This window comes from Pongo pygmaeus, chromosome 7, assembly GCF_028885625.2.
Source record: "Pongo pygmaeus isolate AG05252 chromosome 7, NHGRI_mPonPyg2-v2.0_pri, whole genome shotgun sequence".
NCBI lineage: Eukaryota > Metazoa > Chordata > Mammalia > Primates > Hominidae > Pongo > Pongo pygmaeus.
In genome coordinates, this window is record NC_072380.2 from 7,021,974 (window position 1) to 7,039,561 (window position 17,588).

Genomic DNA, 17,588 nt, shown 5'->3' on the forward strand with positions numbered 1-17,588 from the left:
TCGTTTACTGCCTCTGACTGCACCCTCGGTGGGTTCTGGAGCAATAATCCCTACTTCCCGCCAGGAAGAGTAAGTGGGAAACGTTAGATAACCTTTAAAACCGGTAAAAACGGGAGCTTTTTCCAGAAGCTGCATGTGAAATGGAGAGGTGTGGTCTAGCAAAAGCCTCGTGGTCCTGCTGGGTGCCAGTGGGCCTGGGGCGTCAGTCCTCAGAAGATCGTAGTTTACTATCCATCCACGATCCATTGTTCAGTAAATGTTTGATGTTGAGATGGTGGATGTCCTGTGATGGTGTGGGGAGGTCTCATTATTGCAGAACATGTAAATGATGTTATCTGTAAGGGAAAAATGAAGCTAACTCTTCTGTGATGACCAAGGTGGGCACCAAAGTGGGTCTAGCCCAATTGTGATGAGGTGGTGGTGGCCATGGGGTTGAGACTTAAAAAAGTGAGGGCCCTTGGAAGGACCTTGGTGCCTTGGGTGTCCATAGCACATCCAGAGACATTAATAACCGTGACTTTAGGAGGCCACCGTGCTGCTTGAGGAGGCTGGTGGATTGGGGACGATGGACTAAATGAGACTCCCTTAACCCACCCTCGTGTTGTGATGTCCTGAGGTGGGAGCCTCCATCTGAATCAATGATAGGTGTGGTTCTAAAGGAGAAAGCAAAGAAACGCCACGAAAAGAGAACACCTGTTCCACCCAGCACATAAGGAGCTCCGGTCCCTGGAAGACTACATGTGCAGAAGCCCATAGCCAGGACAGGTGTGCTTTGTCCAGAGGCTCTGAGAGTTGTGATGGGCGGTAGTGAGGGCCTCCCCATGAAACTCAGAACCCGGGACCCGGGCATGTCCTGGAGAGATCACCTGCTGGGCCAGCTACAGACTGTATCCTGCTGTGTCCCGAGTGGATGTGAAGGGCTTCTGGGTGATGGCATTTGTGGGCCTCAGCAGAATGGACAAGTGGGGTATAGCTGTCTCCAAAGACACGATGTCCCAGTACATGGAGGGCCTGCTGCAAAGTGGCTAGCACACTAGTGGTGAGGATTTGGTTTTGAACTGTAAAGGGACTTTGTCAGCCCACTGAGGACAAATTGATGCCCAGAATCTTTACAACAGTGTTGGAGGGGCCATGGGTGCGTCCTGCAGAAACCTGGCCACTGTCCAGGAAGAGGGAGAGTGGGTGCAGCGGCCCTGCCACAGGTGTGTGGCCTGGCCCAGGCGGTGGCTTTACATGCAGCACCCAGAGCAATTTGGGGAGCTCAGGGAGAACAGAGACCCTCCAGCTGGCTCAGAGTCACTGGTGGCTCTTGTCCCTGGAGAGGTGGCCTTCTCTGCCCCAACCCAGTCTTGTGCTCTCCTTCCCTCCCATTCTTGGCTGCAGGACTGGGAATCATTTGCTGGGATGTTGCTCTGTGTCTGCCTCATGGCCATGCTCCCATCCTTGCCTCCTCCATAGACTGCGGTCAGGACTCGGCAGCCCAGAGCCCCAGAAGGGTCTCAGTCTGTGCTGAGGTCACACCTAGGCATTGTCGCCATCCTTTCCCAGGTGATTCTCAAACTCCAAAACTCAAATGAGAACAGAGAGATTCTTCTCTGTGGTCTTTTTCACTTTTCTCTTTTGGCTGCACCAGAAACTTGGCAGAATTTTGTGGTTTAAACAAAAAAGGTGTTATGTCTACAAATTTTTTACAGTACTTTCACTTCCATGTTGATCCATAGCCCCCAACCCCAGCATGATATTTTCCACTGATTGCAGCCAGTGTAGACAATCAGTGTCCACACTGTAGACACTGTATGTAGATGCAGCTGAAGCTGTTTTTTCAGACACATGCATTTGAATTTTAGGGAATATTGAAGTGAGTCTAGACTCAATGAAAACCTTGACATCACCAGTCTGGGGTAAACATTCTGAAGCCGTGGGTGGGGTTGTAGGTGTGAGAGGAGAGAAGCTTCCAGGAGCAGCACGTATATTCTCACACACGTTTATGGTGTCTGGTGGCCTCAGCAGACACAGTGTGTGTGGATCTTGGGCAGGGCCCTGGGGTGATGGTTTGACCTGGTAGGAAAGAGTAGTCATGGAACACAGCATGCGTGTTAGTGTGGGGCAGAGCAGGGGCTACGTGGAGGTGAACTCTGAGGAGGACCCTCCACCTCCCAGCTCCTCAGAGTGCATCGCCCTGTCCCTCCCCTCAGCCCTTTGTCCACTGTCCTGCAGGGAGGGTCCTGGTGCTGCCTGTGCCACACAGTCACTCCCAGGCCTGCAGATCCAGCTGGGGCAGGCAGGAGCTCCCAGTCTCTGCCCTTTGTCTGCCTTTCACAGCTGCCTCTCACAAGCTGTCTGTGTGTCTGGTGTTGACGATTGCAGCAGGTTTATTTTACAATAAACCATAAGGAAATAACTTCCTTGAACTGTTTTAAAATATGGCCCTAAATCCCTGACTCTTTTCACATAAAAATGGAGGTAAAAATGTCTCCTGTTGAGTCTCGATTGGGTGACATCTTGACCAGTTGAACACACCTGACTTAACACCATTCCATTTGTTGGGCTAAGGTCATAAGAAGTTGGTATCTTTCACTTCCTGTGTATTGGATGGTGCTGCAGCCTGAATGTTTTTGTCCCTCTGAAATTCATATGTTGGAATCCCTCCCCTGGTGATAGCATGAAAAGGTGGGGCTTTCTGGGAAGTGATATGTTCAGGAGGGTGGAGTCCTCATGAGTCACGTTAGTGCCCCTGACAAAGAAGCCCCAGAGAGCTCCTTCATTCATTCCCTCAGGTGAGGAAGCAGTGAAAAGGTGCCATCTATGAACCAAAAAGCTGGTCCTCACCAGACACCAAATCTGTTGGCACCTTGATTTGGACATCTCAGCCTCGAGAACACTGAGAAATGTATTTTTGTTGTTTATAAGTTACTTGGTGAATGATTTTTTCCCCCCAGCATCCCACATATACTAAGAGTGCTAGTGCCTTTGAAGCCCAGATACAATACTTGGAGGAAGTCTAAGCATTGCAAAAAAAGGAACTGAACCCACCTGCAAGGATGAGCTAGAGAACCCAGAGCAAGCAGCTTTCTAGGAAAAACAAAACTCTGATATGCAGTGTTTGTAAATCTTTTTGGTTCAAATCCTGCTAGCTATGAGTGGGATAAAAAGTGTCACACCTATCTTTTCTCTCATGAGCTGGCATGACCTGGCCTCAGTGCATCACAGTGTCTCATCCCTCAGCCTGTCAGAGCTCCCTCTGAGCCAGCCCAGCACTCCCTGCTACCTGTGCGCAAGCGTCTTGGCCCTGAGGTTTTCAGATCCCAGCAGAACCTCTCCTCTGATGCCCATGGAAGGAGCTATTTCCCAATTGCAAATGTGTGAATGAAGACCTGATCGTGCTGTTTTAATTCCCTAAGTTTTGTGGTGTCTTTTCACACAGCCCTAGATGTACAGAGGGCATTTTCACAGTATTGGTGAGGAATTGGATTTGTACATATTTTGTGTGTGTAAATCTCAACTTCTCTGAAATATTGATAAAATAGGAACGAATTTTCTCAACTTCTTCCCAAAGTGTCACAAAGAGCCCATTGTGGTGGGGGATGAAACTGTGGAGTCTATGGAGTGACTGAGGAACGCTGTTTCATCCATTCTTAGTTTCAATTTTTCCTGTGTGGAGCAGGGGTAGTGGGTCCATGTGGAGTCTCAATCTCTCCACTGAGTGACAGACTCAGAGGAGAGCATGGGACTCGGGAGCTGACTGAAACAATGGAGAAAGAAATAGGGGTTTTCTCCCGGAGATCAGCAATGGAGGCTGTGGGGAGATAACCACAATTCATATGGCTGTCTCTTGGGGAGCAAGTGCAAGTTAAGATCTAGAGAAAAATGGGGGTGATAAAAGGTAAAGACAACAAGTTCTCTTATGCTTTGGGTCCTTCAATCAGGGATTTTATGAAGCCAGAATTCTTTCTTAATTATCAGGTGTGGCAGTCAAAATGTTAACTCAGCTTGTTGTGGTTTCTTAAATTTGAATGCAAAACTCAACTAATATGCCTGAAAATGATATAAAAATATTATGTAGCTCAGAGAATCTGAGTTAAAGACGGTACAGTTCATAAGAACAGGAAATGAGGGTAGATGGCAGGTATTCTTGGTGCAGCCTGGGGAACAGACTCCCGGGTGATTCCCAGGCACATTTCTGTGGGAGAACAGCCTTATCAATGCTGATCAGCAGTGAAGGAGGGACGGCTACTGGAGAGGCTGGAAGAACAGCAGGTGAGTCAGCGACAGGGACCTTCATACTTGATATTCAGAGGTGGAAGAATTCCAGGTGGTGGCAGGACCATGGGGTGGAGGGCTGGAACAAAGGTGGGGGTCACTGTCAGCCAGGAGGTTACAGCATTGAGAGATTGGGTGGGTGACTGAGAGGAAATGTTAGAGTGGGCTCTTTCCCTTAGGTTCTTCATGAGTTGTTTGTTTCTTAGTGAAAAAGGAAAAAATTCCGATATTCATAAAATGGAATGAGTACTTTTCAGATCTCTTTCCTTCTGGTTTTGCTTGAAAGCCGAGTTTAGAAAATCAGAAAAGAAATAGCAAAAGAAACCTATTTCATTTATTGTACAAGAAAAACTTCACCAAGACGTCTCAGAAATGTGAAGGAAGCGCTTATTGAAGACTGGTGAAATAGGTGTCAGAACGTTGCAATAGGGAGAGCCGTTGGCCTCAACTTCCCTGAAGACAAAGGCAGGAAAGGTGAAACCCTGGGTGAGCTAGGGGAAATGCACTGGAGTTTGGCACCCACTCTGCCCTCCCTGGGATCTGCATGGGCTTCCCCATCCATGCAGTGTCTCAGTGGGGTGCCTGGGCCCCTGAGCTGCCTCAGCACCCTGCAGCAACAAGAAGGCTACCATTTTCCTGGTGAAATGCTTTCCCTCCCTCATCCCTTATCCCCTCTGAAGCTGTATTTTCGAGGCAGAATCAGGTTCTCAGCGGCTTTAAGGCAACACAAGAGAGTGCGTGTTACAAAGTGCAGTGGAGCATTTGTGCTTGTGCGTTTTCTGGGTGTGAAGACAACTTTATGAGTGTGAAATCCAGGTCTTAGCAGACCTGGCTGGAGGGTGCTCTTAATGTGGACATCCCGGTGTGGGCCGCTATGCTTTCTGTTCCATGCATCCCGCCTTTGCTAACAACCCATTTCCCTCTTAAAGTTGTTTCAGTGAATCTCCTATAAGCCAATGGCTTAAAAGGCAATTGTGTGACCTGGACACGTTCAATAAAAGTCCAGTTCTTTAGGACAGAGATGATGGTGCTTTATTCTGAGGAGGAATGATTTTGTGACTGCGTGAAGTTTAAGCTGACACCGATTGTTTTCCCAGCACACGGGAGCTCTTTGAGTGCATCCAGAGAAAATGAGGCAGAGTGAAAAGACAGAGCAGTGGATGGGGAGATTGGTGGTGTGATTTGGGCCTTCATTTCCATTTGAGTCTGAAGCCCAAATGCCTGCTTGAAATTCCTAGAATTTGGAATTTCGTTTTGTTTAAAAACTTAGGATTCTGGTAGGTGCATCCCAAGTGTCTTGAGATCCAAAGACACATCAAATGTGAAAGAGATGTAAAGACAGAAATCTTGCAACAAGGTATTTATTTTGGATGAGAAAAGGAAATGGAGGACAAGGTACAGGAGAAACAAGAATTTCTTTTAACTCTCAAAGTAAATTCTGAGCTTATTTTTCTTGATTCTGCAAGCTCAGCGGCAGCAGATCCGGTGGAGTGTGCCACGAAAGGCGCAGGATCCAAAGTGACGTTGTAAGAAACGGCAAACTCCTCTTCTACAAATGCACCTCAAGCCTCTCGCTGAGTCTGGGAACACAGAGAAAGCATCAGAAATGGATCAGAAGGTCAGCAGTGGGCGGTAAGGGAATCTTGGAGAAGTCACGTGCCAGCAGTGAATGATGTTGTCTGCCTTAGGGCCAGTAGCATGAACAACCTCAGTCAATAGGAGTAAATACACAGAGCAGTGCTGGTCACACAGGATTTGAGACTCATTCGCATTTGCTCTCATTTTTGTGCTTCTGCCCCATCACATACACAGCTGAACACACTCTTGGGCTTGGCTCTACTTTTTAAAAACTATCCTACAGATACAGTAAAATATTCTCCTTATAATGAAGTCTACTTGTTTGAATCCAGAAAGAACTAGTCAGACTGTCTCTTCATATCTTAAACCTACTGAATTTCACAGACATATCTTGACATCAAGTTTTATTTTTTAATTTTATAGATTTTCTAAAGTGAAAGGATTGTTAAGGAAATAAAGGAATAAAAGAATGGTTACTCTCCAGGCAGAGCAGCCTCAAGTCTTTAAAGACAGAAAACCTGTTAGATTTATTTGCCTCCCTATTCAATTTATAGATGAGAAAACTAAGGCCCAGAGATGCTAAATGAAGCCCCGAAATGACATAGACCATTGAGACGTGATTCCAGACACTGTCTCCCATCCATCCCTCTAGACCCAGCAGTTCTGCATGCCTGCCTGTCTCACCTGAAAGTGGAAGAGCGGCACTTTCATCCCATGTAAAGGCATGAGCCATTTCCTGATCATCTGCTCCAGGCTGCTCCTGGGCTGCAGTTTCATCAGCTCTTGCCCGGAGTGGCTCCGCCTGAGCCTGCAGGGCCACCACGAGAAGCATGGCAGCAAGGAGGGCGAAGGTCCTCATGGCTGCGGTGACCTGGAGGAGGGAGAGCAGGAGCAGACGAGTCGGGAGAGAGGAGTTAGCCTGGATGTATACGTCTGCAGAGAGAAGACTCAGAGACAAGAAACTTTGAACCTTCTCAGAGAAAGGAGGTGTGCATTTCGTTGGAGATTGTGTGGGATCCCATTGGTCTCAATGTCCCTGTTTTCTTCCTTTGCTCTCCCAGCTTTCACTGTAGTTTGAATCTCTATGTGTAGTGTCTGTGTTGGGTTGGAGAGGATGGTGTCGATGAGGATCCTGGCATGTTTTTCCTGTTTCTCACTTCATTATATATTTACTTTTTGCTATTCTACCAAAGGATAACAGCAGTGCTTTTGTTCAGTAAGTTCAGGGTGCAAATGTCTCTTTTCCTGCAGATGGACCCACTACTCTCTACAAGTCTACACTCTGGCAGCAGGCATGAATTCCTATCAGGCGAAGAGTCATTTTTTGCAGGCATCAAGGACGTGACCACTCTCATGAAGGCATGGGGTGAGTAGCCTCCTGTAGGGGCCAGTGTGAAGAGGACAATGACCCTATCAGGCGATAGGTGAAATGAACACAGTGATATTGAGCTAAAAAGTTCATCTACAGCCAAAAATTTGTTTCCGGCTCTATTGAGATATGAATAAGAATTTAAAATGGTATATATATCCTGTATTCCACCTTAGGATTTGATGTTCATGTACATGTGTTTTTTAATCATATACTATATACACAAATCAACTCAAAATGATCGAAGACCCAAACATAGACCTGAAACCATAAAATGACGAGAGGAACATACGAAGATAATGCTTTGACATTGATGTTGGTAATGATATCTTGTCTATGACACCAAAGACACAGGCAATAAATGGGAAAATAGAAAAGTGGGGCTGTACTGACCTCTAAAGCATCTGCACGTCAAAAAACAAACTAACAAACAAATGATCAACTGAGTGAAAAAGCAACCCAAAAAATGAAAGACAATAATTGCAAACCCTAGGTGGTAGAAGGGGTAAATATCTAAATACATAAGGAAGGCAAACAACTCAACTCCTGGAGCAAGAGCAGCCGTCCACAAACAGGAGAGGACTTCCCTATTTAAGAGTCATTTGGGATCAGGTGCCCTAATATCCAGGATTACTTTCCGTTGGGTATATTAAATAACTCTGGTGGCAAGGGCAGTTGAGAAATTTGATGGGAAGCTGGGGTTCAGACAGCAGTCCATGGGGGGTCCCCTCATCTGCCTTGGTCAGCCCTGGCCAGGCCCAGGCAGCAACCAACGATGGATTCTCCATGACTCCTAAGACAATGGACCACGAGATGCCTGTACTGGTGGCTGATGCTGAGCTAGCTGCAGCAAGGGAATATTTAAATCCCCCAGGAGAGCCTGCCTGCGTATCACAGGATACACTCTGTTAGGGAGACAAATTCATGGTTGACACCCATGCACAGGAGAGGATGAGGAATCTTGCCCTGAACCAGCCTCCCCAGTACCTGAGCTCTAACCATAACAAGACATCAAAGCCGATTGGTGGGCTGGGATGTTGCAGACCACCTGGTTGAGACTGAATCCCACGTCGGCTTGTGTTACCAGGCAGGGCAGGTTTTGCTGGGTTTGTTAAGGATGTGCACACAGCATGTGGTTCCCTAGAGTGGAAAATTGCCTCATTGCTTGGGCAATGGACAGTTTAAGGCCAAATGAATGTCCAGGACCACTGGGGCCAAGGACTCCTGAGTTTGCTGTTTGACACCTAATGTCTCTTGAAAGTCTCTCAGGGAGGCGGCCAAGGTGGCAGTGAGTTTGGTGTTAGCTTGCATCACCTGGTGCTGTGTGCTCAAATACCTTGCTCTTAAGCCAATTCTGGGCAGGCTTAAGAGTCTCCATGCACATAGCCTGAGTGGGATGATCAGTGGTCACTTGAAATACGCAGGATCAAATTCCTGTAGTTCCACCTGTGTTATTTGAGGAGAATTCCTAAGAAGAGTAGAGCACACTTTAAAATGTACCACTATCCACCGTCCTCCTCCTTCTCCTAGTGAGGTAGATGGGATAAGGTTTCTGGAGATGAGAAATGAATGCAGTCACTCGAGAGGCAATAAATACCTACGGTGAGGTTGCTGAACCCAGTGTGCAGGCCGGGCAGCCCCTGCCACCATGGGAATGTCGTGCACAGCGCTGGTCCCACAGGCTGGGTGCTCAGGGTCTCCCCTGTGGCTCTGTGTGAAGGCAGCAGGCATTGGCCTGTGGAGGCTGTGAAGGACTAGGGGCAATGGAGTGAGAACTGATGCGTCTCCCTCAACCTTAAGGTAGGAGGTGGCATCTCAAGCCTTGCTAGGGGTGGTCGCTGTGGCAGAGCAGTGGGGTCTCCTTTCCCTCTGAGGAAGCAGTGATTTCCTGATGTGTGGCAGGCCCAGGAACTTCAGCATTGGAGGAAGTGAGCACCAGTTTCATCCCAGCATAAGAAGAAATTTGGGCTATTTAGGGAAACTGAGGCCCTGGTGACAGTTTTAGTTTTCAGGGCATTAGTAAGTGCCTGTAGGGTGGCAATGATGAGGTTATAGGGACAAGATACGAAGGGGTGTATGTGAGCTAGAGGAAGATCTCTGGGTTCTGGAAATGTCCCATGTCCTGTGGAAGTGAAACCTGGACCTGCTTCCTGCATACGGAACACACTCCAGTCCATAGGCATTTCCACAGCACTGCATGAGCATTATCACTGGAGAGCTGGTGAGATTTGGGCCTGGTATTCTGTACACAGTTCTCACAAGTCTATAGTTTTCCACAGCCTGTAGGGCAGCTTTACAATCTGACTGAGACTCTATGGGTTCCTTGCAGCATAAAGTAATGGGCTTATTCTGAAAGCAAATGGTGATCTCAGCAAAATTCCACTCTAATGAGGTCATTTTTGGGGTAATCAGCAAAGCATGAGGTCAGGGAAGCAGCAAGGCAAGGGTTTGGGTACTGGACATGAGCCAGCGCTGTGTAGTGGAGATTGCGAGGTCCATATTTGTAGCAGTAAGGAGAGGCTGGTTGGTGGTGATCTCATGGTCAAAGTGATTTTCCTCTACAAGGGACTTAAACAAATAAGTAAGCAAAAAAGAAATGACCCGATTAAAATGTGTGCCAGGGCATGAACAGATACTTCTCAAAAAAAGACATACAAGAAGCCAAGAAACATGCAAAAATGCTCCACATTACTGATCATTAGAGAAATGCAAAATAAAACCTCAAAGGGATACCAGCTCACACTAGTCAGAATGGCTGTTATTGAAAAGTTTAAAAATACTGATATTGGCAAGACTGCAGAGAAAGAGAACGCTTATACACTATTGAGGAGAATGTTAATGAGTTCAGCCATAGTGGAAAGCAGTTTAGAGATTTCGCAAATAACTTAAAATAGAACCACCATTCAACCAAGGAATCTCACTACTGGGTATATATCCAAAGGAAAACAAATTATTCTGCCAAAAAGACACATGTACTCGTATGTGCATGGCAGCATCATTCTTGATAACAAAGACATGGAGTCAACCTAGATGCCCATCAGTGTTGGACTGGATGAAGAAAATGTGGTACATATACATGATGGGATACTACATTCATAAAAGAGAATGAAATTATGTCGTTTGCAGCGAGTTGGATTCAGTGAGAAGGTGCCGTCTAGGAATCACAAAACTGGTCCTCACCAGACACCAAGTGTGTTGGCACCTTGTTTTGGACTTCTCAGCCTCGAGAACACCAAGAAATATATTTCTGTTGTTTCTAAGTCACTTGGTGTATGGTATATTTTTCCAGCGCTCCACATACATTAAGATTGCTTGTGTCTTTGAAGCCCGGATACCATGCTTGGAGGAAGTCTAAGTGTTGCAAATCCTGCTAGCTATGAGTGGGATACGAAGTGTCACACAAATCTCCTCCTTCATGAACCGGCATGATCTGACCTCAGTGCCTCACAGGATCTCATCCCTCAGCCCTGTCAGAGCTCCCGCTGAGCCAGCACCTCCCGCCACCTGTTCACAAGTGTCTTGGTCCTGAGGTTTTCAGATCCCAGCAGCACCTCTCCTCTGATGCATGTGGAGAGAGCCACCTCCCAATTGCAAATATGTGAATGAAGACCTGATCATGTTGTTTTAATCCATTAAGTTTTGAGATTTCTTTTCATACAGCCCTAGAGGAACAGAGGGCAATTTTCACAGTATTGTTGACAAATTGGACTTGTACTTTTTGTGTGTGTGTAAATCTCAGCTTCTCTAAAATGTTGATGAAACAGGACAGAACTTTCTCAATTTATTCCCAAAGTATCACAAAGAGCCCGTTGTGTTGGGGGCATGGAATTGTGGACTCTTTGGAGTGACTGAGGAACCTCGTCTCACCCATTCTTAGTTTGAATTTTCCCTGTGGGGAGCTGGGGTAGTGTGGGATCCAGGTGGAGTCTCAACCTGTCCCCTCAGTGACAGACTCAGAAGAGGGCATGGAACTCCAGAGTTGGCTAAAACAATGGAGAGAGAAGTAGGGGTTTTCTCCCGGAGATCAGCTATGGGGGCCAGGGGAAGATGACCACTATTCATATGGCTGTCATCTGGCGAGAGACCCCAAGTTAAGACCAAGAGAAAAAAGCAGGAAGAAAAAAGGTAAAGACAACAAGGTAACTCATGCTTAGAGTCCTTGGATCAAGCATTTCAGGAAGGCAGAATTATTCTTTCTTTTCTTTTCTTTCTTTCTTTTTTTTTTTTTTTTTAGGTAGAGTGTGGCTCTGTCACCCAGGCTGGAGTGCAGTGGCGTGATGTCGTCTCACTGCAACTTCCACCTCCCAGGTTGAAGCGATTCTCCTGCCTCAGCCTCCTGAGTAGCTGAGATTATAGGCACACGCCACCACACCCGTCTAATTTTTCTCTTTTCAGTAGAGACAGTTTTCACCATGTTGCGCTGTCTGGTCTTGAACTCCTGACCTCATGATCCACCCTCCTTGGCTTCCCAAAGTGTTTGAATTACAGGTGTGAGCCATCGCGCCTGGGCCAGAATTCTTTCTTAATTTTCAGGTGGGGCATTCAAAATGTTAACTCAGCTTGTTGTGGTTTCTTAAATTTGAATGCAAAATTCTGCTAATATGCCTGAAAAAGATACAACAAAAATTACCCAGATAAGAAAACCTGAGGCAAAATGGTGCAGTGCATAAGAACAGGAAATGAGAGCAGATGACAGGTGTCCTGGGTGCAGCCTGGGGAAGAGAATCCTGGATGATTCCCATGCACAGCCCCGGAGGAGAACAGCCTTATTGATGCTGATCAGCAGGGAAGGAGGGACGGCTATGTGAGAGGCTGGAGGACAATGGGTGTGTCAGGGACAGGAACTTCATAATTGATGTTCAGAGATGGAGGAATTCCAGGTGGTGCAGGAGTTAGGGAGTAGCCGTGGGCTGGAGGGCTGGAATGAGGTGGCGGTCCCTGTTATCCAGGAGGACACAGAATTGAGATGTTGGGAGGTTGACTTCTAGGAAATGTTAGAGTGAGCTGTTTCCCTTAGTTTCTTCATGAGTTATTTGTCTTTTAGTGAAAATGGAAAAAATACAGATATTCATAAAATGGAATGAGTTCTTTTCAGATCTCTTTCCTTCTGGTTTTGCTTGTAAGCTGAGTTTAGAAAATCAGAACAGTAACAGCAAAAGAAACCTATTTCATTTTTTGTACAAGTAAAAATTAACCAAGACCTTTTAAAAATGTGAAGGAAGCGCTTATTGAAGACTGTTGAAATGGGCGTCAGAACGTTGCAATAGGGAGAGCCGTTGGCCTCAACTTTCCTGAAGCCAAAGTGGGAGGGAAGGTTAAGCCCTGGGTGAGCTAGCAGAAATGCACTGGAGGTTGGTAGTGGCAGTCTTGCAGTGTGATTGGGCCATCTGCATTTGCTAGTTTGTCTTGTTGGAGTTAGGCTCCTACCTGCCTACAGAGACAGGGCTGCTGTCCCCTTGAGTAATTACATTTAAAGGGATGAGGGATCTGACTTATTCCTTATTTCCTTGTCCTGCTGTATGAATGGCTCATTTCAGGTAGAAAAGGTCTTGCATGTCCTTACTAATCCTAGAGTGTACACATATCCCAGTAAACAGTGTTGTGCCTCACTCGAGGCTGAGCAAGTTTCCCTGGTTGTTTGGAGACCCTCACACCTCTCCCTGAATTCTCCGTCCCTAGAGTTTGCAGCAGTCATCGCCCACCCTAGACTGCAGTAGCAGAAGCCACATGTGGTGCTCCCAGTGTGCCTTTATCCACACAGAGGAGCAGGGAGGCTCCGTCCTCATCTGGCCCTTTCCCTTGGATTGATGGATGCTTCTCAGCACATCAGCCTGAATTCTACTGCATCCTTCTCTCTGGCAACATCCATTCCTCTAAATTCAGTGGAGGTCGACCCTCATCCTGCATAGCTCTTGCCCTCATACCATTCTGTCCACCAAACATTTCACTCTACCTCTTCTTTTAATCATTCCATGTTTTAAACATATTGATGTTGTACTTGAAGATTCACATGAAATCTTTTTGCCACCTTTAGCCGGAATGGCCTGCTTCTTCTAAGGTCCTAAAGCTTCATGACGCCAAATTGTACCCATGATGTTTTTTCATCTTTCAGCCTTGAATACTTTTATTTATTTTGTTTTTTAAAGGTGTGCTGTCATAGGGTCTAGAAAGTGAACTGCTGTACCTCTGTTGAATTTAGCTTTTTCCTATGGAATTTAGTAATAACAATTAATAAATAATTTTATATTGTTATGCGCTATTAGATGTAATTAGTTAAAGTAATCAGAATTAATTTATTAACCCCCTGCTTTATGTTGCAGTCATCCATGCACTCTGGTACGGCAATAAGCAAAACATGCAGCTTCCCTTCTAGAGTAAGGAAGCAAATGTTACATGTAGTAAGTGAAGTGTACAGGGAGTGAGATGGTTGCAATTCTGTAGTTAGGAATGAGGAAAATCCGGAGAATGGAGATCACCAGGGGGAACTTGTTGCAATTTTAAATTGAGAGATCATAAAAGACCTCAGTGACCAAGTGAAGTTTTAGCTGAGACCTCAGATCCTTGGGAGAAAGTCAGGTGGACCTCTGGCAGATGCCCCAAAATGCAGCCATCTTGATCCAGTTCATAGTTCTGAATACTATGGAAAGTTAATTCAGGGACCACCTGATTCCAAGTCTGTGGCAGTCACATGAAGCCAAAGAAGGCTCCTGGGCTTCACACCGTGATTCCCTATTTGTGTCCTTCACCATCTAAACAAGAAGAAGTCTGGAATCAATACCCACTCTGTCCTCACAGGGTTCTGCATGGGCTTCCCCATCTATGCAGTGTGTCATTGGGTACCTGGACCCCTGAACTGCCTCAGCACCCTGCAGCAACAAGAAGGCTACCATGTTCCTGGTGAAATGCTTTCCCTCCCTCATCCCTTATCCCCTCTGAAGCTGTATTTTCCAGGCAGAATCAGGTTCTCAGCAGCTTTAGGGCAACACAAGAGAGTGCGCGCTGTAAAGTGCAGAGGAGCATTTGTCTGTGTGCATTTTCTGGGTGTGAAGACAACTTTATGAGTATGAAATCCGGGTCTTATTGGACGTGCCTGGAGGGTGCTTTTGATGAAGACATGCCAGTGTGAGCTGCTGTGCTTTCTGTTCCATGCATCCCGCCTTTGCTAACAACCCATTTCCCTCTTAATGAAAGTTTCTTCAGTGGGTCTCATGTAACCCTATGTCGTAAAAGGAAAATGTACAATCTGACATTGTTCAATGAAACTCCAATTCTTTAGCACAGAGGATGGTTTTTTTTCCCAGAGAAGTAATGATTTTGTGACTGCATGAAATTGAAGCTGACACCGATTGTATGCCCAGCACACGGGAGCTCTTTGAGAGTGGATCCAGAAAAAATGAGGCAGGGTGGAAAGGCAGAGCAGTGGATGTGGAAATCGGTGCTGTCATATGGGCCTTCTTTTCAATTTGGGTCTGAAGCCCAAACTCTTGCTTGAAATTCCTGGAATTTGGAATTTTATATTGTTCAAAAATTTGATTTTGCTTTTTGGTACGTGTATCCCAAGTATCTTGACACAGACACGTATCACACATTAAAGAGGTGTAAACACAGAAATCTTGTTACAAGGCATTTATTTGGGATGAGGAAAGGAAATTGAGCAGAAGGTACAGGAGTAATAGCAATTCCCTATATCTCTCAAAGCAAATTTTGAGCTCATTTTTCTTTTTTCTGCAAACTCAGCAGCAGAATGCCCAGACTCTTCCCAGGTAGAAGCAGGTTCCATAGCGACGTTCTCCTGCAAAGCACGATGGTATTCTGCAAGCGCAGGCCATGTTTTTCCTTGAGCCTGGGACAGGGAGAGCATCAGAAATTGAGTATAGGGTTAGCAATGGGTAAGAAAAAGAATCTTGGGGAAGTCACATGCTAGCTGACAGGTGATGCTGGCTGCATTGCAGCCAGTAGCATGAAGAACCTCAGCCAATAGGAATAAATATGCAGAGCAGTGCTGGTTACACAGAATTTGAGACTCATTCTCCTTTGCTCTCATTTTTGCATTCCTGCCCCATCACACACACACCTGAACATACCCTCAGGCTTGGCTCCAGTTTTTAAAATCTCTTCTATAGACAGAGTAAAAGGTTCTCTTTGTAATTAAGTCTACTTGTTTAGATCCAGAAATAACTAATCTGTCTCTTCATATCTTAAACTTAGTGAATTTCACAGATGTTTCTTGGAATCAAGTCTTTGGAGAAATAATGTTTCTCAGATTTATTTGGCTCTCGGTTCAATTTGTAGATGAGAAAATCAAGGCCCAGAGATGCTAAGTGAAGCCACCTCAGTGACATAGACTGTTGAGACCCAAGACTGGAACCTGTCTCCCGTCCTTCCCTCTAGACTCAGCAGCTCTGCATGCCTGCCTCTCTCACCTGAATCCTTTGGAGCCAAGCTTTCGTCCCATGCAAGGGAAACAACCACTTCTGGGTTGTCTGCTGGAATCTCCTCCGGGGCTGCAGCAACCTCATCACCTCTTGCCTGGAGTGGCTCAGCCTGGGCCTGCAGGGCCACCAGGAGAATGGCAGCAAGGATGGCGAGGGTCCTCATGGCTGAGGTCACCTGGAGGAGGGAGAGCAGGAGCGGATGTGTGGGGAGGGAGGAGCCAGCCTGGATTTATAGCTCTACTAGGAGAAGGCTCAGAGACAAGAAGCCTTCTTCACCCTCAGTGAGAGGAGGTGTGCATTTTATAAGAGAGGCCCATTGGTCTCAAGGTTGCTCAAATGCTCCTGTTCTCCCAGTTTCATGCTAGTATAAACCTGTACATTTAATGTCTGTGCTAGGTTGGAGCTGATAATGACAAGAAAGACCCTGCTATGTTACTCCTACGTTCACCTGCTTAAATATTATTATTTACTTTTTAACATTCCGAAAAGAATAGAAATTGCACTTTCATTCGACAGGCTCAAGGAACAAATGCTTCTTAGTTTCTGAAGATGGGTCCTGCTGCTCTCTGGAGGTCTAGATTCTGGTGTCCTATATGAGTTCCAATGGAATAGAGAGTAATTCACTTCAGGATTCAGGTGACTTACCATCCTCATGAAGAGGTTTTTGAGGTTATGGGGTGAGTAGTCTCCTGTAGGAATCAGGGTGGAGAGGACAATGATTTTATCAGGCTAAAGGTGAAATAAGCTGAGTGACATAGAGTTGTTTAAGTAAAAAAAAAAAAAAAAAAAGTTTATTATTTCCAGCTCTATTTAGACTTGAGTAACAATTAACAATTGTATATTTATAGTGTACACTACCTCATGATTTTATATATGTATGTATTTAAATCTTTATCTCACACCATGTAGAAACATTAACTCAGAATGAATTGACCTAAATGTAACACCTGAAACCATAAACTACTAGAAGTGTATATAAGGATAAAGCTTTTGACATTGATGTAGGTAATGATTTCTTGGCTATGACACCAAAGGCACAGGCAATAAAAGGGAAAACAGACAAATGTGGCTGCATTTAACGCTAAAGCATCTGCACAGCAAATGAAACAATGAGAGAAAATATTTGCAAATCCTACATGGCAGAAGGGGCAAATATCTGAATACATAAGGAATTTGAACAACTCAATAGCAAAAATCAACCAACCTGATTGAAAAACAGACCAAGGACCTAAATAGGTTTCTCTCATAAGAATGTTCCAAAGACCTGCGATTGTCTATATTGGACATGTCAACTAGGACTCGTGTGTTTAGAAGGAAACTGCTTGAGTTTCTCTATTAATTTAGCTGGAAGCCATTGTCCCCAGCAGCCACCAGAGGTCCAGACAGACGTTCCCAGCAGGGATTCACCCGCTGGGTCCCTCTGGGGTGGCCCCACAGTCAGAGATCAGGTTGGAGGCATAGCTTCAATGACGAAAACTCAGTGTAAAGTTTAAGTTTTGTATTACTTACAGATCCTTTATCTGGGCAGGGTGACCAGACAGGGCAGACAGCAGTCCTCTGTCCCAGGTCTTCTATAGCAAGGAGCAGCTGTGCGCAAGTGGACTTCCCCTATTTAAAGGTCTTTTGGGATGAGGTGTCCTAATTTCCGGGGTTACTTTCTGTTGGGTCCATTAAATAATTGTGGTGGCAAGGACAGTTGAGAAATTTGGTGGGAAGGTGAGGTTAAAGTAGAACTCCACAGAGGAACCCCTCTTCTACCTTGGTCAGCCCTGGCCAAGCCCAGGCAGCAACCACCTATGGATTCTCAGTGGCTCCTAACACAGCTGACCCTGTGATGCATTGGCTGTGGCTGAGGTGAACTACCTGCATCAAGGGAATATTTAAAGCCTCTGGGACAGCCTGGCTGCATATCGTAGTATACACCCTGCAAAGAGACTAGGATAGGA

General features: G+C 45.8%; 2 protein-coding genes across 2 annotated transcripts in view; both read right to left on the bottom strand.

Annotated features, from left to right (window-relative positions):
• The window catches only part of LOC129043039 (theta defensin subunit A-like), a 59,716-nt gene that overhangs the window by 26,541 nt on the left and 15,587 nt on the right, over positions 1-17,588 (bottom strand). The window lies entirely within an intron of this gene.
• Positions 14,819-17,234, bottom strand: LOC129043041 (neutrophil defensin 1-like). Its single transcript, XM_054499540.1, has 3 exons — positions 17,152-17,234; positions 15,631-15,817; positions 14,819-15,050 (listed from the first exon to the last, which is right to left on the bottom strand). The coding sequence occupies exons 2-3, from the start codon at positions 15,803-15,805 to the stop codon at positions 14,941-14,943; spliced, it is 285 nt and encodes a 94-aa protein (XP_054355515.1). The 5' UTR covers positions 15,806-15,817; positions 17,152-17,234; the 3' UTR covers positions 14,819-14,940.